The 21,341-nt window shown below is 62.8% G+C and overlaps 1 protein-coding gene across 2 annotated transcripts; it reads right to left on the bottom strand.

Moving 5' to 3' along the window:
- Positions 1–2,629: 2,629 nt before the first annotated feature.
- TSPAN32 (tetraspanin 32) lies at positions 2,630–20,229 on the bottom strand. Of its 2 annotated transcripts, XM_082627386.1 has the most exons (11): positions 20,131–20,229; positions 19,316–19,430; positions 18,403–18,500; positions 14,440–14,514; positions 8,638–8,739; positions 8,065–8,151; positions 6,452–6,535; positions 6,098–6,168; positions 3,467–5,607; positions 3,044–3,103; positions 2,630–2,658 (listed from the first exon to the last, which is right to left on the bottom strand). In XM_082627386.1, the coding sequence occupies exons 1-9, from the start codon at positions 20,194–20,196 to the stop codon at positions 5,316–5,318; spliced, it is 990 nt and encodes a 329-aa protein (XP_082483512.1). In that variant the 5' UTR covers positions 20,197–20,229; the 3' UTR covers positions 2,630–2,658; positions 3,044–3,103; positions 3,467–5,315. The 2 variants fall into 2 exon arrangements, with proteins under 2 accessions (XP_082483512.1, XP_082483513.1); XM_082627387.1 differs by lacking the exons at positions 2,630–2,658; positions 3,044–3,103; positions 3,467–5,607 and having other exon boundaries at positions 6,047–6,263; positions 6,452–6,707.
- Between the last annotated feature and the right edge of the window lie 1,112 nt (positions 20,230–21,341).

The following is a 21,341-nucleotide window of genomic DNA, read 5'->3' as shown; positions in this document are numbered from 1 at the left end:
AACAAACCAGCAATAAAAGCTAATGGGGGACATGGTGGAAATGGAATATGGATTAGGTTTTTCAATGCTATTATGGAATTATTGTTAACTTAGCTCCATGATAATGGGATTGTGGGTCTGCTGGGGATGTCTTCCATTTTTGGAGATGAATGCTGAACTGCTTATCTATTCTGTTTCTGGTTGAAGTGTCATGATGTATGGAATTGACTAAGAAACTTACATATATCAATACATACATCTTAAAGTAAATATATGTGTGTGTATATGTATGCATGTCTATATGTAAAGAGAGAGACAGAGACAGAGACAGACAGACAGACAGAGGGAAAGAGAGAGAAAATTAGATATTTATTCTAAGGAGTTGGTCCATGCAGTTGGGAGAGGGGCACATCTGAACTCCATGGGCAGGTGGGCAGGCAGGAACCCAGGCAGGCTCTGTATGTTGCAGTCTTGAGGTTGAAATCCTTCTTTTCTGGGAAACCTCAGTCTTTGCACTTAAGGCATTTGACTGATTGGGCGAGGCCCATCCACTCCATGGCAGGTGACCTACTTTACTCCAACTCTTCTGATTTAAATGTTAATTTCATCTAAAAATACCTTTAGGGCAACAGCCAGCTGTTGGTTGGACCAAACAGCTGGACACCAAGGCCCTGCTGAGTTGACACATAAAATGAGCTGTCTCAGTGGATATATGTGTGTTCAGTGCATTACTCTTTCTACTTCTTTTCTGTATTAAAGCTTTCATTAAAAGGTAAAAAACAAAGAAAGAACATTTGTTCACAGAAGTCACTATAAAGAAAGTGAAAGTCAATTCACAAATATGAGACAATATTTACAATACATATAAGTAACACATGATTTCTACCCAGTAATACATAAAAACTTCCCCATGCATCAGAAGAAAGAGACATAGGATCCAATTTAAAAAATGGGCAAAAGACATGAACAGACATTTGGCAGAATACGAAACAGAAATGGCCAATAATCATGAAAACAGGAAACAGGAATAGGAGATTAAAGCCATAATGTGACACCACTTAACACCTACTAGAAGGACAGAAGTTTTAAGTTTGTGGGCAAGAACACGTGTGCGATGCTGCGAGCACTGAAATTGGAGCGAGCAGTCAGTGGACCGCTGGGCGATGTTCCTGAGGGTGGGCCCGCGCACGTGCAGTGATTCGGCACCCCGCCTCTGGACGGAACCCTGCATCAAGTCGTCGGATTTTGAGCTGTGTGCTCCATGGGGGGGGGCGGAGGTGGGGGGGATCTTGAAATCAGGTGGTGACATAAGCGCAGCCGTAGCTTCAGGTGTTCTTAATCGGTGCAAATCGATGCAAGGGGCCGCCCCCTGGCATGTGGCTGCTCGGCCAGTGAATCCCTGGTTTTGTTTTTGTATTTTTAGGTTTGTCCAGAGATGCAGAAAACCAGAGGCCGTTTGCTTTCACCTGGAAGGGCAGGACTGTGGTCTTGCCTCGGGACGACACGGACACTCGGGGTCTCAGCCACAGCTGAATCCACAGGGACCTTGACCATGTGCTCCCCCCCACCCCCCGAGATCCTGTGCTGATGAGATCTGGAGAAATGTCTGGTCACTTCGGTGAAAACTGCATCTGCCAGAGTGAGAGTAAGCCCTGGGAAAACACAAGTCCTCGCTGGGTCCAGTGGACACAAGCGTGTCTCCTCTGCAGCCTTGGTCACCTGTGCACAGATGGAGGAAGCCACGTTTGGGCGTCAGCTTTGCTTTCACCGGCACCCAGGCGGCATTTTGGGCTGCTGGCTTTGAGCGAGGTGCAGAGCAGCGGAGGTGCCCCAGTGGCCACACAGCTTGGTCCTTGTGACCCGAGGACCCCATGGCCCCAGCAGCTGCTGTGAAAACTGAGATGGGGAACCTCAGCGCCAGTCCCACACGGGCACGCAGCCACACTCTTTGCAAGGACCTCGCCTCCCTCTGCAACCCAGCACTTGGCTTCCCTCTGGGCCAGGGGAGAAGCTGACCCCTGTCCGTGGGACAGCAGGGTAACCTGAACCGCCCATCCTGAAGTGGGTGTCATCTGTCCACTGGGTCGCGTAGCTGGGCAGGCCCAGCAGCTCCGCATCACCCAGTGAGATTGGGTGTCTGGACTCTTGTAAGGTTCTTGGAACCCCGTGGTGGGCAGGCAGCCTCTTCCCCAGCCACCCCCGTGCTGCCCGGTGGCCTCGTGAAAAGCAGACAGAGGGTAGGAGGGAGAGCCGACCGTGGTCCAGCCACCGAGCCTCACCTGGACACCCCTACAGCCGGATGCTCCATTTGTTATAGCAGCGTACAACTCTGCACTGCAATGCAGTATCTTCATGGGAGACCAGCCTGCCACCTGTAGCAGGTTCACTGACTTTGGACCCTGTATTGGTCAGGATGCTCCAGAGAAACTGCACCTGTGGGATATCTGTCTCTACATCCATCCATCCATCCATCCACCCATCCATCTCCTCCGCCCACCCACCCATCCATCCACCCATCCACCTATCATCCATCTATTTACCTACCTACCTCTCTATAAAAAGAGATGATTATGAGGAATTGGCTCAGGTGGTCATGGGGACTGGGAATGACCTGCTGTCTGCACACTGGTGGCCCAGGAAGACCAGTTTGGTGATGTCATCCAGTCTGAGTCTGGAGGTCTGAGACCCAGGGGAACGGATGGTGTAAACCCCAGTCTGAGGGCAGGAGGAGGTGACAGGAGCTGTCCCAGCTCAAGGGGTGGGGCCCGAAAAGGGCACGTTCTCCCTTCCCTGTCCTGTGTTCTGTTCAGGCCTCGGGGACCAGGTGGTGCCTTCCCATGTGTCCGTGATTCAATGCTGATCTCACCTGGAAACACCCCCCCAGACTCCCCCCAGAAGTAATGTCCCACCTGGGCGCCTGGGGCCGGTCACGTTGACACAACCGTAGACATCATGGGCCCCTCCCTTGTGGGGGAGGGTAGCGACTGTTCCCACCGGACTTGGGCCTCGTGCTGGATTTGGATTTTCTCCCCTGCGTGCACCGGCACTTGCCTTATTTACTTACTTAAAGCCTTATTTGCTGTCCCGGTTCCTCACGTGTCATTGTTTCTGGCCAAGGACCTGACTTCACAGTCAAAGAAACAAGGCAATTGGGAGGTGCCCATGGGCTTCCCAGGGGGCCACCATGTACCCTGCTCCTCAAAGGAGGTGACCCTGAGGGATGGTGGCCTAGTCTTGGGCATCATTTAGGGCCACGGCTGGGGGACAGTGCGGGGACACTGACGCTGTGTCCTGCAGGACACGCTAGTCAGCAGCACCTTTTCCCCTGAATCAGGATGCACGGAGGGGGAGGTAGGGGTTGGGGGCGGCACCCTTCCTGTGATTAGAACGACTGAGTCACTCACAAACATTTGCCTCTCGGCCCTGTTGGTCCCTGCTCTCCTGGTTTGGCCATTTTTAATTAATTAATTTATTTATTTATTTTTACTTTTGGCTGTGTTGGGTCTTCGTTTCTGTGCGAGGGCTTTCTCTAGTTGCGGTGAGCGGGGGCCACTCTTCATCACGGTACGTGGACCTTTCACTGTCGAGGCCTCTGTTGATGCGGAGCACAGGCTCCAGACGCGCAGGCTCAGCGGCCATGGCTCACGGGTCTAGTTGCTCCGCGGCATGTGGGATCCTCCCAGACCAGGGCTCGAACACGTGTCCCCTGCATTGGCAGGCAGATTCTCAGCCACTGCGCCACCAGGGAGGCCCCTGGTTTGGCCATTTTAGTAACCAGCAAAGGAATGCTTTGAACAAAACAATAGTGTCCTTGAGTTGGAAGCTGGGTGGGGGGTTCCACCTGGCCCACTCGGGGCTCCTCTGCCACTGGGTTAAGAGGACACGAAGGGGGCCATGGGGATGGCTGGGTGATCCTGTCAAGAGGAAACAAGGTGCTACTACTGAGTGTGGAGGGCTGAGGGGTCCCCCGGGTCTCTCCTCGTCCTGCGCATCTGGTGATGAGAGTCGGTGGCAGAGGTGACCACAGGATGGAGACCTTCCTTCCCAGCTCCGTCCCCGACGAAGAGTGGGCTCACCCAGCAGAAGAAGCGCTCGGACCCATGAGAGGACGTGGAGCAGGGAAGCCCGAAGGCCGGTCACAGCCTCGTGGCCACTGCAGAAAGGAGCACCGTTTACAGCTTCCGGCAAAGTCCTTTCTCCTGCGGTGTCGTGTACGTTTCTACAGAATTTAACTACATTCCCTTTTCTTTCCACCACTGCTGTACACAGGAATTTAGCTGGTGCTTCTTTAAAGTTTATTTTGTCTGATGAGAAGAACGGGACCAGGAGAGGCGCGCACATCCCCGGACGCCCTGGACGGTTATCAAATGCAGAACCGTTGGACTTCTGGCACATTCCTTGGGGGAAAGGCCTGTGCACCTTCAGTTGTAGGAGAGCTATTTGCTTTATCCTGGCTGAGCATCGTCTTGTTTTTGGGGGTGTAAGTGTGGGAAGAGGGTGTGTGTGTGTGTGTGATTGGAAACACAAGGGGTGCACTGCAGCGGGCATTGGTCACTTTGTCCCTTTTTGGTTGCCTGTCACAGAGGGCTGCTTCTTACTGGAGAGGCGCCCAACTTTGTTGGTTTTGGTGGGGGGCAGGGCTGAGCTCCCTCTATGGAAGTTAAAAGGGCCCCACAGTCCCTTCTCCCTTGTCAGTTATGCTGGGGCCTCAGCCTAGGCTGGGCCAGTCTGGCATCCCACCCAGGACTTTGATTTTGAGCCAAGGATGCAAATCGTCAGGGACGGTTCGTTAGAGAGAAGTCACCAGGCGGGTAGTTGGATGGCCACAGGGAGAGGCCGTGGCAGGCGGGATTTCTCAAATGCATTCCCCAGAACCCGTGGACACAGTATCACCACAAATGTGATTTCTCTGTACGGCAGAAAGTTTACCTGGGTGGCCCTCATCTACACATGTGAGCCTTTGAAAGCAGACTGTCCTCCAGCCCTGGGGAGAGTCAGAGGAATTCCCAGCAGGAGCAGGAACCCACCTGCCGTGCTGACTTGAGGATGGAGGGGAAGGGGTCTCGGGGAGCACAAAGGCCCCGCAGACAGCGGGCACGGAAGGGACGTCAGTCCCACAGCCGCACAGAACCGAACTCTGGCAACAGCCTGACCCAGCCTGGAGTGGGTCCTCCCCAGAGCCTGCGGGGGCAGCCAGCCCAGCCCAGCCCACCCCTGGGTTTGACCCTGTGAGACTCAAAGCAGAGCCCAGCCAAGCTGCCCTCTGCTTCCTCTGTCCTGACTCACCTCCCAGCCTGTTCCCAGAGTCTGCAAATGACCCCCGGTCCCCCGTCTGCTTACATGGAGGCTGCTTGTCTGGTGGGGTCCCCTCCCTCCCCATCCCACCACCATGTGGAGGAAAGCAGCTCATCCCCTCCTGGTAAGGATCGCGTGCGGGCCGAGGCCGGAGCGTCTCTGTTGCTCCTGTGTGTAGGTGGGTGGGTGTCCTGGAGCAGCGGAGGGTGACCCGAGCGACTGCTTGGACCCCGACGGCCCCTGAGAGCATCTGCTTCAGACGCGTGATGAGGGGCGGGCCCCTCCTGGCAGCGTCTGTAGAAGCGGGGCTCCTGCAGCTGGCAGCCACGGTCCCTGAGGGGCAGAGGGACCGTGAGGCCGTTGCAGGATGCAGCGGGGCCAGGCGGGATGCCTGGGCAGGGACGGCACCCAGGTGGCCAGGGCGGAGTGGCTGGGTCAGGGAGTGAAGGAGGTGGCAGGCAGGGACGCTGTGGGCGCTGAGGGATGGTGGGGTGCTGCTCGGCTGCTGGAACCGGGTCCTCCCTGCTCCCCGCTCAGGGGAGGTCCTGGCCGGGGGCCCCAGAAGCACTGTCTCTCGATGTCGGTGGAGTTGGCAGCTGTGAGGCCAGGTCTCGGCCAGGATGGGGCCCTCAGTGGGCCCAGCCTCCCCCAAAGCACCTCCTCTGGAGAATTGGCCTGGCCCGTGGTCCAGGGGTCCCACTCGCTGGGCAGAGGCAGAGATCTTGGGAGCGGGGTGGGGGGAGGCGTGCTCTCTGCCTGCCCGCCTCCAGCTGCAGGGCTGTAGGACCCCTTTGGGGAGGTGGGGAGGGGCGGGCGGGCCTACCGTGGGCTCAGGGTGTATTTGCCCGAGCGGATGGCAAACCAGAGGAAGGCGCTGAGCAGCATCACGTACACCTGGGGGAGGTGGAGGCACCTGCACCAGCAGCTCCAGGGGAGGGGGCTCATCGCCCCCCGAGGAGGTCACTGGGCTGTGCAGGGTTCCCAGCCGTCTAGGGAAGGGAATCAGGGAGGCCCTGTCACCCCACAGGCCTGCTCCTCCCGGCTCCCTGCGCAGGGCAAGCCTTGCTGGTCCCCAAGACCCACGATCTGACCTGGGGCTGCCCAGCCCTGCCCTTCTGTCTGAGGTGGGGGGGCACAGGCAGGTGGGGAAGGGGCGGGGGTGGGGATGAGAGGGTACCATGGAGGCGAGGCCGAGGCTGATCAGGGTGGAGGCGATGTTCCTGTGCACCCTCAGGAAGTTCCTGATCCCCTGCAGGCAGTCCTGCGCAGAGGGCAGCACGCGTGGGCTCCCTGACCACCCCTCCCAGCCCAGGGCAAGGTGCCTCCACCAAGGCATGGAGCTGCAGCGTCCACCTAGGACTAGGACAAATGCTAGGGAGATGGAAAGTCGGGGTGCGCCACATCTCAGGGAAAACCACTCCGAGCTCTGGGGACTGGCATTGAAAACAGGCAAAAACAAGCAGAGTGGAGCCCACCTCTGCCGGGACCATGGGGCCCCCAGGGGTCCAGTGGGTGCCTTCCTCTGGGCATCCCCTGAGCTGCCTGTGTTGGGCCCCTCCAAACCCCATCCAGGGTGGGACACAGAGCCTGGGTGAAGAGAGGACACTGGCTAACCAGGTGGGGGACATGGGTGTCCCCGGCCTGTCCTGGCTCCATCCTGAACTGCCACGGCCTCTCCAGGACGTGGCATCCACAGAGGCTCTCTGTCTCCAAGGAAATGGGAGGTGACGGTCTCAACTCTGAACCACTCTGATGGTGGCATTTGGTTTTGGGGAAGGACTTGGCATTTGGGGGCACGCTGGGGAAGGATGTGCTGTGGGACATACAGGGTTCGATTGTGAAGGCTGGGATGCCCGGGGGAAACGAGGCCGGCTTGGTGTCTGACTGTCCGTCCATCTGTCCATGAATTCCCTTGATCGGGTCTGGTCCCCCAGCGTGGTCCCACTTCCTCTTGGAAGGCAGCCCGGGGTCAGACCACCATCTAGGACAACGTCCCCGCCCTCCCGCCCCCTCCCCCAGGTGTCCCCACCCACAAGGCCTTTACAGTCTCCCCGTGGCCCCCACCACCCCAGAGGGTACAAGAAACCAGACTTGGCTCCCACTTTGCAGAGGGGGACCTGAGGCCTCTCCCTGGGTGGCGTGAACAGGCCTCCCGACCCACCCCCTTCCCTGCATGCAGGGCCCTCCTCTGCCCTCGCCCCTCCCAGCGCGAGAGCCCAGGGCGCTGTGCTGGCTCCGTCCCTGGCTGGGCCTCCAGCCATTCGCATCCTCCTGTCCGTTTCTTGGAGGGTGGCCAGGAGCCTCTTGCCAGAGATAGGGGTGTTTGCTTCCCGGACAGCGGGGGAGGGGAGCCGAGGAGGCGGGGTGGGGGGAGGGGAGGCCGCAGTCATCTGGAAGAAGAGCGTCCCTGCCTCTGTCTCTCCGTCACTGAAGCCCTCGTGGCCAGACTCTGGCCTAGGCTGACCCTCTGGGAAACACCCTTCTGGCCTTCAGGGGCCCTCGAACACCTGCCCCCCGCCCAACGCAGGCAGAGCTGCCCCCCCGCCCCCCCGCCCTTCTAGAGGCTTCCGATGGGGGGCTGTCTCAGTGCCTGACACTGTGCCTGGCCATGGGGAGCCCCCAAGCTGGGAACTGTGTGAAGGGGTGAGGGAGTGATTGGGGCCTGGAGAGGACCCGGGCTCGCGTCCGTCAAGTCCCCCCAGCCCAGCGCAGCCCCCAGGGTCAAGGCGTGGGAGTGGCCCTGCTCTGGGGCTGAGCCCCCCGGAGTCTCTGCAGGCCCTTCCCCCTCACCTGTCTGGCGGCCTCCTGCCCCCGACACAGGTCAGCCTCCGAGCCCTCCGGGAGGCCGAGGGGGGGGCTCTTACCACAGCACTGAAACTGCGGGAACAAAAGAGGGAGGCGGTTCGCTCTGAGAACCCCAGGGTCCCTGTCGGACAGATGGGGAAACTGAGGCACGAAGCCCCCCCCCCCAGAGGCCAGGACTGGGGCTCACGGCGAGGCTGCTGACTCTGCAGTGGGTGCCGGGTTCCGGGCTGCCTGGCCAGCAGTCACTGGGGCCCCACCGAATGCTGTGCCGTCACCATCCTGAAATTCTTCATCACTTTCGGACAAGGGGTCTTGCATTCTGCTCTGGGCCCTTCAAATTCTGGAAGTAGCTGGCCCTTCCAGGGCAGACGGAGGACAGGACCTCTCTGTCCCCGCCCCCTCCCCCCAAGGGGCACTGATAACCTGTGTCCTGGGACCTGGCGCCCCGCCGGCTGGCTCTGGGGGGCTACCTCTGCCCATTTTCTAGATCACAGTCCACCTGGGGAGGCTGACCCGTCCAGGGCTGCCCAGGGAGGGGGCCTCCCCCACCAGGCTCACCATGTCCTGGATAGCCAGCAGCTCCTGCCTCCAGATTCCTGACGAGCTCTTCACCGCCTGCTCGTACACCTGATCGTAGGCGTCCAACACGGCGTCCTCCACCTGTACGGAGAGCATCACGGGAAGGCCCCTGTGCTGGTGAAGCCCCTCCCCCGACGGAGCCCCCGAAGGGGGGCCTGGCCCTCGGGTGCTGAGTGATGTCCAGCTGGCCCCCTCCTTCTCCTTCCACCGGGCAGAGCTCCCTGGAAGTGGAGACTGGGTCCCCTGGGTGGCCGGTCACAGGGGTCCCCATACTTCAATTGTGGGGACCTCCCCCCAGGAATGGCCGTTAATGCCACTCTTGCCCCTGGGGGGTCCTGCAGGATAAACCAGAGGCCCGAGCTTGGCCACCCCCCACCCAGCTCTTGTCTTATGGTGGGAGGAGGCCCTGGCCGAAGTGTCCACCTGCTTCTGTTGATCTGGAAACAGGCAGTGGGGAGGGAAAGCCAACGGTGGGCCCTGGGGGGAGGCGGCCAGGAGTGGCCTCGTGCCAGGAGCTCAGCTCCCCAGTGATGCTCCAGGTCTTTGCCCAGAACCATCGGTAGGTTCTGAAAAGCCCAGGCAGCTACCCAGAGCTGGCCAAGGGCACCCGGGGCAGACGAGGTCCCTTGGGGGCAGACGAAGGAGAAGCAGGGTAGCAGCAGGGGAGTGGCCGGCTCTGCCTTCACGCCTCACCCAGACCTCATCGCCTCTGCCCAGCTAAGCATCCCCTCTGTGCCTCTGCTTGTGCTGCCCTCAGACCGAAATGTCCGCCCCTTGCCAAGTGATTTCATCAGAGACAAACTGGAATCTTGCCTCCTCCAGGAAGGCTTCTGTGACTGCACTGGGGTCGCTGGCCTCTGGCATGGGGGCAAGGCCTCTGAGCTCCCTTGCCCTCTGATGCCTCTTTTCCCACCTCAGAGACCCTGCGCCCTGCCTCCCTTCCCTTCCCATCCCCATGCTGTGCTGACAGTGGGGACAGGCTGACAGGCGCTCAGGGGTGCCCTGCTCTGGCCACTCACCCCCACCCTCCAGAAAGGAAGGGAGGCTTCCCCACTCCCAGCCTGGAGGACTTGGGGGCAGGTGGGCAGGGGGCGGTCTCGCCCAGTGCTGTCCAGTAGGAACCAGACTGATTTCCACCCTGAACAACATAGCTCCCAGGGCTCATTAACCCTCCCGGCTGAGACCTTGCCCACAGAGTCAGCCAGCTGCTTTGTTCCCCACCCAGTGGGAGGTGGGCAGCATCCTGGGCTGGGGGCCAGGCGCCAGGCTGGCCACCACTGCAGGAGGCCTGGCTAGGGGCCCTCTCCTGGCCTTCGTTTCCTCAAGTGACATGGGGGTGGAGACCTGCCAGGCTGTACTGCGTCCTCGTGGGAGGAGGTCCTGGTGAGGACTGGGAGGCTAGCAGAGCTGGCCTGGGGTCGGTGGTGCAGGAGGCCGGGACAAGGACGCCAGCTCAGACCACCCTCGAGGTTCCATCCCCACCCTCAATGCCCACTAGGGCCCCGGGAGACCCCGTCCCCTCTGGAGGTGTTGTTACTGAAACATGAGCGGGAGGAACAAACCCGCTGGTGGTTGAGCTGCGTGTCTCTCCCCATGACCCCAGAAGTGGGGCGCGAGTTTCTCCTTCAGATGAAGAAGCAGATCTGGCAAAGCCATGCCCCTACCCAAGACCCCTGGGCCTGGCATCAGGGGGCCAGGCTGACTCTCCCGAGGCCTGGGTGCCTGGGTGGTGCTCTACCGTCTGCCCCCCCCATCACCAGGTTCAGGGGCTGTGTTTCTCCATGAGAAAACCGGGGATGGGCTGGGAGGTCTCAGAGGCCCTTGGGCCCTGATACCTGGGTGCTCCCTGCCAGGGTGCCCCGATCTTTAAGCCCCATCTTCCAGGGCTCCAGGGGGCACCCCACAGGACGGGAGTTCCTGGGCTGCTGAATACAAACCAGGTGAGTGGGGCGTCCCCGCCAGCCCAGCTCTCCACCCTGCCATTGACCTCTGCCTCCCCATTGTCTGCTAAACCTGCAGGGGTGGGGGGGGGAGAATAGCTGCGGAGGGGGTGGCCCGTGGGAGCTGGACCCCAGGGCCTTGTGCCCCAGGTCTGGTTCTGGTGGCCACTGGACTATGGGGGAGGGGAGTGGCCTCGAGGGGCGGGGCCCAGACTCGGGAGCTAGAGGACAGACAGCCTTTCTCTGGGGCTCCTCGGCACTGCTGTCCTTAATCCGTGCATGAATTATTAAGTGGAGCCAGGCAATTCATTGCCCCGCAGCCCGTCTGGGGACAGGGCGCTGTGGCAGAGTGGCTCTCAGGCTCCTGCAGGAACATAATTAATAGCCCTCATGCTCTGTATTCATAGCACGGCCAACCAGTCTCTGCATTGCCAGCCCTCCCAGCTTCAGGGCGCCTACCAGGGCCCCGAGGGAGTGAGCGCCCCAGGGTGGGGGGGGAGTGAGTGGCGGGGGGAAGCGGGGAGGTGCCCCCCCTCCAGGGTCTGTGGCCTGGCTTCTGGGCCACCAGAAGTCGTGGCCGGTCCCTGTCCTCTCCTTGTCCTCAGGCTTCCCATTTGTAGGGTTGCCCTAGATGGGCCATCTTGACCCCGTGTTTCAGGATATCTTAGGGGGTCACTCAGGGGAGGTGCAGGGGGAGAAATGGGGGCGAACAGATCCCCTGGAGCAAACAGCTTGGCCTTTGTGCTCCTCCGCTCCATGGGCCTCCAGGAGGATCTCGTGGAAGGAAGGAGCCGGGCCGGGGTCTGTCTGGCCCAGGTTGGCCCTGAGGCCAAGGCACCTGCCCAGGTTCCCGGGGTTGGGGGCACAGGACGGGTGGCTTGTCCTGCCCCTGCTGCTCGGGACCCGTGCCCTGGCCAGTGCCCAGCTCTGCACTGGCCCCAGTGATGGAGGACAGACCTGGGCTCGGGGGTACAGGTGGGTCCCACTGGTTCATTCCCACCACTCAGCAGCCCCCTCGGCGGGGTTCTCACGCTCCTTTCACAGATGAGGAAACCGAGGCCCAGGAAGGCTAGCTGATCCCAAGGGCACCGGGTGAGAGGCCGACCCCAGACTTTGAAGCCCACGTGGGCCTGGACACGGAGGAAGCCCCAACCCCGACTGGGGTCAGACAGGACCCCGAGAGCTGGACCCTGAAGGCCAGCTGGAGCGCGGACCAGACAGGAAGATTTCTGTCGGGGATGGCGGCAGGGGCTGGGACACGGAAGAGGCCAGCTGGGAGCCATCCGCTTTTGCCCCCTCCCCTTCCCGGAGCGGGGACCCCAGCCAGATTATGGCCTGTGGCCCCTGCACGGCCCCTGCACGGCCCCTCCCCTGCAGAAGTGCAAATCCTGGGCTCAGAGCTGTAAGCACACAGTGTCAGGGCAGAAAGGATGGGCTGCAGCCTCCCCCCAGGAGAGCTGCAGGGGGGGCCCAGGGCACCCTGGCAACTGTCTTGGCCGGGACCACCCACCCGGTGACCCAGACCTCGCCCGGGCTTCTCGGTGGATGGGAAATGTGAGGCCAAAACACCAGCTGGGCCCAGCGCTCCCTGGTCACCGAGAACCGAGGCTGCCTTGCCAGGCTCCGACCCCTCCAGAGCCAGAGGAAATGCCCTTTTTCCATCTGGGTGACCCCAGATGATGCCAAGGCGGTGGTGAACAGTTTGGGGTGACCCTTGGGCAGGGAAGGGTAAAAAGGCATTGAGTCAGGGCGAAGAGCCCTGGATGGGGGACCCCTCCTGCCCTGCCTCTGCCAGGGTGATCTTGCCCTCCCCCCACCCCCGTGGGCCTGAGTCCCTCCATCTGCAGATCAAGGGGATGGCCACCACCCTGGAAGGTCTGGTGACGGCCTCACCAACTCCAGGGAGCACTGGTGCAGGCAGAGGGCAGCGGGGAGAAACTAGGCCCATTACTGCGGGGAAGACCAGAGTAGGTAATCACACACCTAAAAGCACACACCACGAGCTCGGCCTCCTACCTGGCTGCTCTCTGCATCTTGCGTGAACATCTGGGGGGCCTGAGCAACAAGGGGGTCGGGGCCACCGGGACTCCTGATACACAGGCAAAAAATCATTGCTGGTCACCTGCTTGCACAGGGTTTTGCCCAGAAACTGGGTATACTCCAGCTGGACTGGCTTTGGTTTCCCTGGGCTGGTCCTTACAGAGTGCATAGGGAAACTGAGTCCCAGTGAGAAGAGAAAGGATTGATCAGGGTCTCAGAGAGTCCAGCCGGATGGGGCCTGTGGGGCTGGACTCTCCCGTCCCTCTCTGTGGCCCTACACGCTGGCCCCGCAGTTTCTTGGGGGGCTGCCTCGGGGCCTTGCCTGGGGCTGGGCTCTCACAGGTGACGGCTGAGGCCTGAGGTCTGCTGCCTGGGTCGTGTGCATTGCTGCGGACGGGGGGAGGCTGCTCCCCGGCACCTCTCAGCCGGGGAGCAGCAGGGGCCTGAGGCCTGGGACAGATGCTGAGAAGCAGACGGGGTTGGGGGGGGGAGAGGGCCCTTTGGGAAGGGCGCCCCGGGGGCTGCCCTGCAGGCTCGCAGCTCAGCTGAGGAGAGAAGTCTGATCCTGTCAGGGGGCCATGGGCACAGGGTGCTGGAGGGCAGTGGCGTTGGCCAGCCTTGCTCTGTGCCCTGGCCTGGTACTGGCCAGCTGGAGCCACCGGTGTCCCCTCCTCAGCCAACTGGCCCCTACTAGTCCCCGGGCCATACACGTGAGCCCGTCCGGGGTCGCTGCCCCTCTCCCCGAGCCTCTTGGGCACCCATTTCCTCTGCCCGGCCAGAGGGGATCTGGCCTTGACCCCAGCCCTGGTCTGGGAGGGGTCAGCTCTGCTCATGAGCTTGGCCAGCCCCATTTCCCAGGCAGGCTCTCAGCTCCGTCTCAGGACCCAGAGTTCAGACGGAATTTCTGGGGGGCCAGGCTGCCCCAGCCCCCTATGTCCCTTGGGAGCAGTCCCTCCCAAGCTGTTGTCCTGCCCTGCTCCCTGGGGTCAGCGCCCACCCTAGACCCGTGGCCTGCAGTCTTCAAACCCTGCTCTCTGGGGGCCGGGGCCTGCGTGACCGTGTTATCCCAGAGCTGGGGCCTCCCTGGCTCCCAGCCCTGAGCCGCCCCAGAGCCCCACTGAACCAGCGGCACCCAGAGGACAGAGGGACGGACGAACGGACGAAGGAAGGAAGAAACAAAGGAGCCCCCTGCTATGGGGACCCCCACCCACCATTACCACGGTCACCACCGACACGCACGTCCCTGGGAAAAGCCCACAGTGAAAATGGAAGGAGTAAGATCACCTGAACAGTCCCACCTCCAGGCAGCTCGGGTCCTGGACTGCAGGGCCGCTGTCGCCCGTGGACGAGGCCTGGCCATCCCCTTCACTGTCCTACAGCGCCCACGCCCGCACAAGGCCTCTCCCTGCCTGGCCCGACCCCCGTCAGGAGAGCAGCCCCCAGTGCATTTTCTGGAACCGACCCCCACTAATCAATCCCTCAGGCCAGGTGGGGGGCCTCCCTCCAACCCCCCAGGTCCCATCTTCTGGGCCCAGGGGGGCCTTAGTGAGAAGGGGGTGTCCGAGGCCTGTACCTGCTTCCCCTCCTTCTCTGGGGATCTGCTGTCCCCAGCCCAGGAGAGGACCGGCTCTCTGGTCTCTGCGTCCCCACCTCACCCCCAGGCAGAGAATGTCCCCACAGTGGTCCCTCCACACCTGCCCCATCTCCCCTGGTGACCGGCAGGTGAGAGGAAGCACGGAACAGACTTTCTCATACCTGAGGGACCCTCCCCGGCGGGCTGGGGGCGGGCTGGGGCGCTCACCTGCGTGGGGTTGTGGAATCTCCAGAAGGCCACCTGCACCAGGGCGCAGAACACCAGGGCAAAGCACAGAAAGGCCTGGGGCAGAGGAGGGACCGTTAGTCCGGGCGCCGTGGTGGTGGCCTGGCGGCTCCCCACTGCCCAACGGGGAGACCTTGGGCGGCGGGCACACTGGTCCCCATCCCTTCTTTTGACCCTTCTCAGGAGACCCCCTATTGCTGGTTTTAGCTCCCGTGAGGGCCTTGATGGCAGTGTCACAGCCCCTGCCCCAGGGACGCAGGCAGGCAGTATCTGGGATGAGGGAGACCCCTGCCCTCTGCGGCTGCTGCCGGGAAGGGCACTGACCCTGGAAGGGCCAGATAGGGCTTTCTCGAGCCTGAGATTCGGATCCCAGAGAAGAAACGAACCCCTTTTACGTCTGGGTAGGAGGGGTGGCTCAGGGGCTGCCGGCCCCCCTGAACAGGGAAGGCCTTTGCAGGAGGGACTGCTGCTTTGCTTTTGTTTTCTGAAACATGCCTCCCGGGGGTTCAGAGCCGGCGTTCGGCCAAGAGCGTGGCCAGGAGGACACCCCGAGAAGGGGTGACTCCCGCGGAGAAGACCCACCCCCTTCCTCCCACCCTGCTCTCTCCCCGTGGCCCAGCCGACCCCATCCCCACCTCCTGCCATTCCCTGGGCCCCAGGGCTTTGGTGGCGCGTCTGTCTCTCACGGGGGTTCTGAAGCTGATGAACTTTATGGCCCTTCCCCGCAAAATGCACACATGCCCCCAAAGCTCTTTTGTGGGTCGTTTCAGAGGGTCATCCCAGACTAGGAACCCTGGCCCACGTGCTGCCTTAGGGACATCCCCCCACTCATAGTCTGACTTGTCAATTTGTGCTCGTGACCCTCTGATTCGGGTCTCGGGCTGAGGCTCCTTCTGGAGCCCTGGACAGTCAATTTGCCTGCTGACCACACGGCCCGGGGGTCCGGAGGCCTGGTGTCACTGCCCCACCTCAGTCACCCCGGGCTGTCCGTGGCCGGGGGCAGGCTGTGGCCAGGCTCTCCCAACCTAGGGGCCGCACTCAGGGTGGCACCTGGAATGGAATGGAGGGACACCCCAGATGCAGATGGACACATACGCTGCCCGGGCTGGATGCGGTTGAAGAAACAGTCCACACGGGGGTGGGGGTGGGGGGGACCCACCAGGCTCCAGGAAATAGTGGGCCACCCCACCAGCGCCCAGACTCAGTGCAGACACAGGGACCTCCGGCTCTTCTCAGGGGCGGGCGGTCCACCGGCCTTCACCCCATGTTCCCTCCTGCCTGCCCAGGGGTCTGCAAGGCCTCAGTCTCAGGACAGCCCGGAGATGCTGCCTCCTCCCCCCTCTCCCTCCTCCCTGCCTCCCCGCTCCCCCCGGGCTGGCTGAGGGCCGCCTTCCCCATCTGGAAGCCATTGCTCAGCACTGCCTAGCAGGCTGGAGGCCCAGAGCCAGCTCAGGGGACCAGCATTTTCCAGGAACCGGCTCATTCCTCAGAAGATCGAGCATCACTCCCTTCCCTCCCGCCGGCCAGTCTGCCTGCATGGAGGGTCCTGGGCGGCGATGGGCCCACCTGGCTCCCCAGGCCCTCTGCGGGGCTGAGGCGCTGGGTGTGGCCGGGCCCAATCCCCACCGATTTCTTTCTCCCTATTCTAAACAAAAACACATAAATAAATCAAAATGGCTTCCTCGGCGCTGCTGCCAGCCCTGCTCTGAGCCTGCGAGCCTCTCATTTCCTGTGTGTGAGGCTGGTGCGGGAGGAGGCTGGTGGGCGGGGGGCAGGAAGCGGCGGGGGAGCATCGGGATGGGAAAGATCTCCGCTCCCCGGCCCTCCACGTGGGCCAGACACGCCAGACACGCCAGACACATGCCAGACACAACACGCACACTGAGATGCACACACACACAGCCGTGGCTCAGCCGGGCAGTAGGGGAGTGAGGTCTCCCAGACCCCGCGGGGCCGTGCTGGGCTTGCCATCCAGGCTAGGGGCCCAGGGTGGGAGGTTGGGGTGCAGCAGGCGGGCGGCCGTGGGGCCCGACCCAAGTAACAGGGAGGGACGCGGAACCGAGACCCTGGTGCTCCCTGCCGCTGCCCCCAGATCAGGGTTTAGAGCTGGGGCGGTCAGGAGCTGGGGAAGGCCCTGGTGACCGGCTGGGCCGAGAACCGGCGAGCCAGGAACCTTGGGAACAGGAGCCTTTGGCATCTTCCCGCCTGGGCTCTGAGCCCGGCACCATGGCGCCCCCTGGTGGCCGATGCTGCAGCCTCGGCGCTGGCCTCTCCGGGCCGCCTCGCCAGGACCCCTGGGTCTGGCCCCGCCAGCAGCCTTGACCTCCAGCCCTGAGCCCCTCTGGCAAGCCCCACGCCTCAGGGCTCCCCTTTGGGAGGACAGTGCAGCTGCCACTGGGGCCTCCTTCCCTCCCCGCATCCCCCAGCCAGACTGCACAGGCCCGGGTCTTAGTGCGCCCACGCAGCACTGCCCTGCCCACGCCCCTGCGGGGTCCTGGCTAGGGCTCGAGCTGCCGGATGCCCCTCGACTCCCCGAGCACACCCAGGGCCGGGGCCCGGCTCCAGGAGGTGTCTCTGTCCCTGCCCTTGGAGATGTTTACGACCCAGGAGTCATTCAACCACCATTTGCTGACACAGGCTGGGCCGAGAGCCCCGCCGGCCCTGGGGACCCAGAAGGCTGCCCTCCGGGAGCCCAGGGTTGCCGGCCTCGGAGGCCACCCGGGGAAACATAGCAACGGCCTGAGCTCCCAGGGGTTGTCAGCCCCACAAACCACTCCCAGGGGAGGGGTGGGCTTGCCGGAGCAGATGGCTGGGGGCAGGAAAGCGGGAGGCCAGAGGGACCCGTGGAGGCACAGGGCGGCTGGACTTGGTCTCACGCGCCTCGGGGAGTCTGAGAAGGCTCTGGGGGGTGGTGTGCATCAGGTGACAGCACTGGGCGCCAGCCAGGAGCTGAGGCCCCAGTTCAGGTGAGAGGAGGGGCTTGAACCCAGAGCGGGCAGGCCCGTGGTCCCTGGGGAGATGGGGCTGGCAGGTGGAGCATCAGGACAGGCCGGTGGTGACCAGGATAGGGCCACATGGAGGAACAGGTATGGGCGTAACACAGGGCCACTGCTGTGGGGCGAGGTCAGAGGCCTGTGGGACCTCGAGGGGTGGGGACACCCCACCGCTGGTGGATGCAGAGGAGGGTGTGCCGCTCAGGAGGAGCCTGGCTGCAGGCCGCCTCGGGGCCACTGCCCAGTCCCGGCCTACAGGTGATCGATTGGGCCTGGCTTCCTGGTAAGGGGATGGAATTCACCCAAACCACATACGCAGCGACTCCAGTGTCACAGAACCAGGCCCTCCCTGGGCCTTTGAAACAGTGCCCAGGCCTGGGAGGGTCAGCTCTGCCTTTCAAGGCCCCCGTGGATGATGGGAGTGAGATAGGCACCTGGTGGAGGGGCCCTGGCCGTCCCGGGTGGAGGGGCCCTGGCTGTCCCGGGTGGAGGGGCCCTGGCCGTCCCGGGTGGAGGGGTCCTGGCTGTCCCCGGTGGAGGGGTCCTGGCTGTCCCCGGTGGAGGGGTCCTGGCTGTCCCGGGTGGAAGGGTCCTGGCTCTCCCGGGTGGAGGGGCCCTGGCTGTCCCGGGTGGAGGGCTCCTGGCTGTCCTGGATGGAGGGGTCCTGGCTGTCCCCGGTGGAGGGGTCCTGGCTGCCCTGGATGGAGGGGCCCTGGCTGTCCCGGGTGGAGGGGCCCTGGCTGTCCCGGGTGGAGGGGCCCTGGCTGTCCCGGGTGGAGGGGCCCTGGCTGTCCCGGGTGGAGGGGCCCTGGCTGTCCCGGGTGGAGGGGTCCTGGCTGGCCCACATCCCTGGAGCCTCGGTTTCTGTCGGGACACAGGGGAGAGGCAGGCTCCGTGAGCTCACAGCCCTGCCAGATCCCATCTGGGGGAGCTGGGGGCACAGAGAACTCACCCCAGCCATGAGGCCCCTGGCCTCTCTCACAGTGGCTGCAGCACTCAGCACAGCCCCCAGGGTCAGGAGCCCGGCCAGGATGATTCCTGCGGAGACGGCTGAGAGTGGAGAGAGAAGGGTGTCAGCGTGCCCAGGGCAGGGGTCCCATGTGCACGGAGGCAAGCTCTGAAATCCAACCTGAGAGTCAACTTGGGGTGCTGGACTTTGCGGAGCTCTGAATGAGCCTTGTCTGGTCAGGCAGGGGTGTACCTCCCACCACCCACCGGCCTCCATGCCGGCCCTGCCCCTCCCTCCTTGCTTCCTGTCCACCCTGTCCCCCCATCCCCGGGGCTATCTTAGAACCCACATCCCTGCCCCCAGGCCCTACTGACAGGTGGCTGTAATCTTATCAGTCCAGGCCCGGCTCCAGGCTTCCTGCTCTAGGGAGTCTGGGGCTCGGGGCTCAGGGTAAAAACATGGAGCCTGCGGCCACCAGGAGGCCTGGGGTTGGGACCACCAGCCCCAATCCCCTGAGCCTCGGCTTCCCCCATAGCCACCCTCCTTGGCCTCCAGTGCTCTCTCCGGCGGCCAAGCCCCCCAGGGGCAGGGTAGGGGGGACAGGATGCCATCTCTGTGATGCTCAAGGCCTCATCATGTTTGAGCACCCCTTCCTGGACACAGAGGACAGGGTCCGGATACCACCTGACACGCCCACGCTGTCCCCAGGTCCCAGGGCGGGAGACCTGGGCAGACCCCAGGCTCTGCCCAGTGGAGCTGGGACTTCCGGGTGGCCCTTTCTGCCTCTGACCCCACTGCCTGCCCCAGCCCGACTCCACTCGGGAGACCTCATGCCAGCCTGGGGCCCCTCCCCGGCCACCTTTGCTCCTGAAGCCCCCTCCCCAATACTGGCTGTCCTGCCCAGAGCCTCACTTACCCCAGAGGTGCAAAGCTTCGTAGGGGGTCCTCTCTGAGAACACGTGGCCGATGACAGCAAAGTGAGGCCCGAAGTAGGTGAGCACGGCCGTGGTGGCCATAGCGAGGCCCAGCAGCTGGGGGTGGGGCAGACCCAGCGTGTGGGGCAGGGCTGGGCACTGACCCGTCCCCCTGCCAGCCTCCCTCCAGCTTCCGGGTCTCACAGGAGACAGGATCGGCTGCGGGGCCTCTGGGTCTTTCTGGGGGTGGTCTCAGTGAGACCTTTGCCCCAGACACTCCCCGACACAGACAACCCCCCGCACACACAGACACACAGACACACTCACACTCACACAAGACACCCCAACACATACATTCACACTCACATCCCCCCTCCCCTGCAACACGCACACCCGCTGTCCATCTTCTCCAAGGGCCTGGAACCTTGCATCATTCCATTTGCGGAGCAGGGAACGGACCCACCCCAGCCTTTCTCAGCCTGCCTATCTCCCCCCGCCATGAGAGCACCTTCCAGAGCGGGAGGCCAGACCCCGCCCCGCTCCCCCAAGGAAAGCCCCTCCGAGCCCGGTTCACCAGCCACCCAATGCCCTCAGTTCTTCTCTAGGGCCCGTGCCGCCCGGCAGGAGGGCAGGCACTGCTCACGGGACATCCTTCTGCTGCTAGGAGTCCGCCACCAGAACCCCAGGTGCATGTCCACCAGGGCTGCAGGGCTGGTGTGGTCAGGGCGGGGACCACAGTTCCAGAGGTCCAGGAACGCGGCTCAGCACCCCTCCCCACCCCCCACCACCTCCTGCCCCTGCCCAGCCTGCCTGTTACCAAGACAAAGAGGCTGGTGACCAGCATCTGGCATTTGGCCACCCTGACTCGACGGCGAGGCCCCATGGAGGTCTCCTCCGCTCTCCTCTCCTCTGCTCTCCCTCCCCTCCTCTTCCTTCCCCTCCCCTCCCACTGTGGTTTCCAACTGGGCGGGGGCCTCAGACCGCAGCTGCCCGCCCAGGAGCTGGGTTACGTTGGTCGCTGGTCTGTCTGTTTGCCAGCACACCAGGAACTGAGCCTCTGGGGACCCCAGAAGAAGGGCAGGCAGGAAGGCGAGGGGTGGCGGGGCCAGCTTCTGCCCCCCTGCTGCCCCCCCGCCCCTGGCCCGGGACCCCAGGCTGCTTGCAGCTAAACGAGGCCTCGCCCGAAGGTGCTCCTGGCGTGGCTGCAGAGGACCCTGGGTGGAGGTGGGCAAGTGGGAGCGGGCACATGCGCGGGGGTGACAGAGCTTCCTGTCTCTGGAGTGTGCGAGCAGAGGCTGGGCCTCCCGTTAAGTCCTGCGTGGGGCCACCATCCTTGGAGGACTTGGGGAGACAGGGTCTGATCCGGACGTCCTTATCGAAGCACTGTCTTACGAAACATCTTTTGAAATGTTCTGTGACATCAAAAGTTTTGAAAAAGCAACTTGATTTTTGATGCCTCAGCGGCACAAATGAGTAATTTAGGGCCGAGCCATCTGGAGGGTGCGGGGGGTTGGGGGGTGCTGGGCCCTCACCGGTACCCACACCGAGGCTTTGTCAAAACCCGAATCTGTAATCAAACTAAACCACGTGAACCCGGGGATGGGGCACGGCTGCAGACCCAGATGAACGTGGGGCTGTGCTAACTGGGCCACTGGGCCCAACATGGGCCTGGAAGGGACACACGGTGAAGGCACGCGTTGGGTCCCGCCTGGGCCAACTGGAACCGCTAGGGCCCCTGCTGTGGTCCTCCCGGGCTGGCCACGTGTGCACGGCTCACCTCTCACGCTGGAGTTTCCCCCCTTCAGTGTCTCGTAATGTGGGTCCTCTGGACACTGGGGGACCTCAGCCGGGGAGGATGAGTGCCCCAGATAGCCATGGGCGTGGTGATGTCTTGGCCTTCTAGAAACCAGCAGAATGGGGCTCTGTGCTGGCTGTCAGCTCCGCCACCTCCTTGCCCAGAGCAGGGGCCAGCCAGGACTCCTCATCTATCCCAGTGCCCTCCATGTGCCCCCTGGCCCCCAGGAATCC

The sequence above is a fragment of the Mesoplodon mirus genome (assembly GCF_964341445.2).
Source record: "Mesoplodon mirus genome assembly, chromosome: 7".
Classification (NCBI taxonomy): domain Eukaryota; kingdom Metazoa; phylum Chordata; class Mammalia; order Artiodactyla; family Ziphiidae; genus Mesoplodon; species Mesoplodon mirus.
This window is presented reverse-complemented; position numbering and strand designations above follow the sequence as displayed.

Coding starts and splice junctions, on each gene's coding strand:
- TSPAN32 (XM_082627386.1), bottom strand. CDS start 20,196: ATGGGGCCTCGCCGTCGAGTCAGGGTGGCCAAATGCCAGATGCTGGTC. Junction 18,501..19,315: donor CGAAGCTTTGCACCTCTGGG/GTAAGTGAGGCT, acceptor CTCCACTCTCAG/CCGTCTCCGCAGGAATCATC. Junction 6,169..6,451: donor GCCTCGGCCTCGCCTCCATG/GTACCCTCTCAT, acceptor CACCTCCCCCAG/GTGTACGTGATGCTGCTCAG.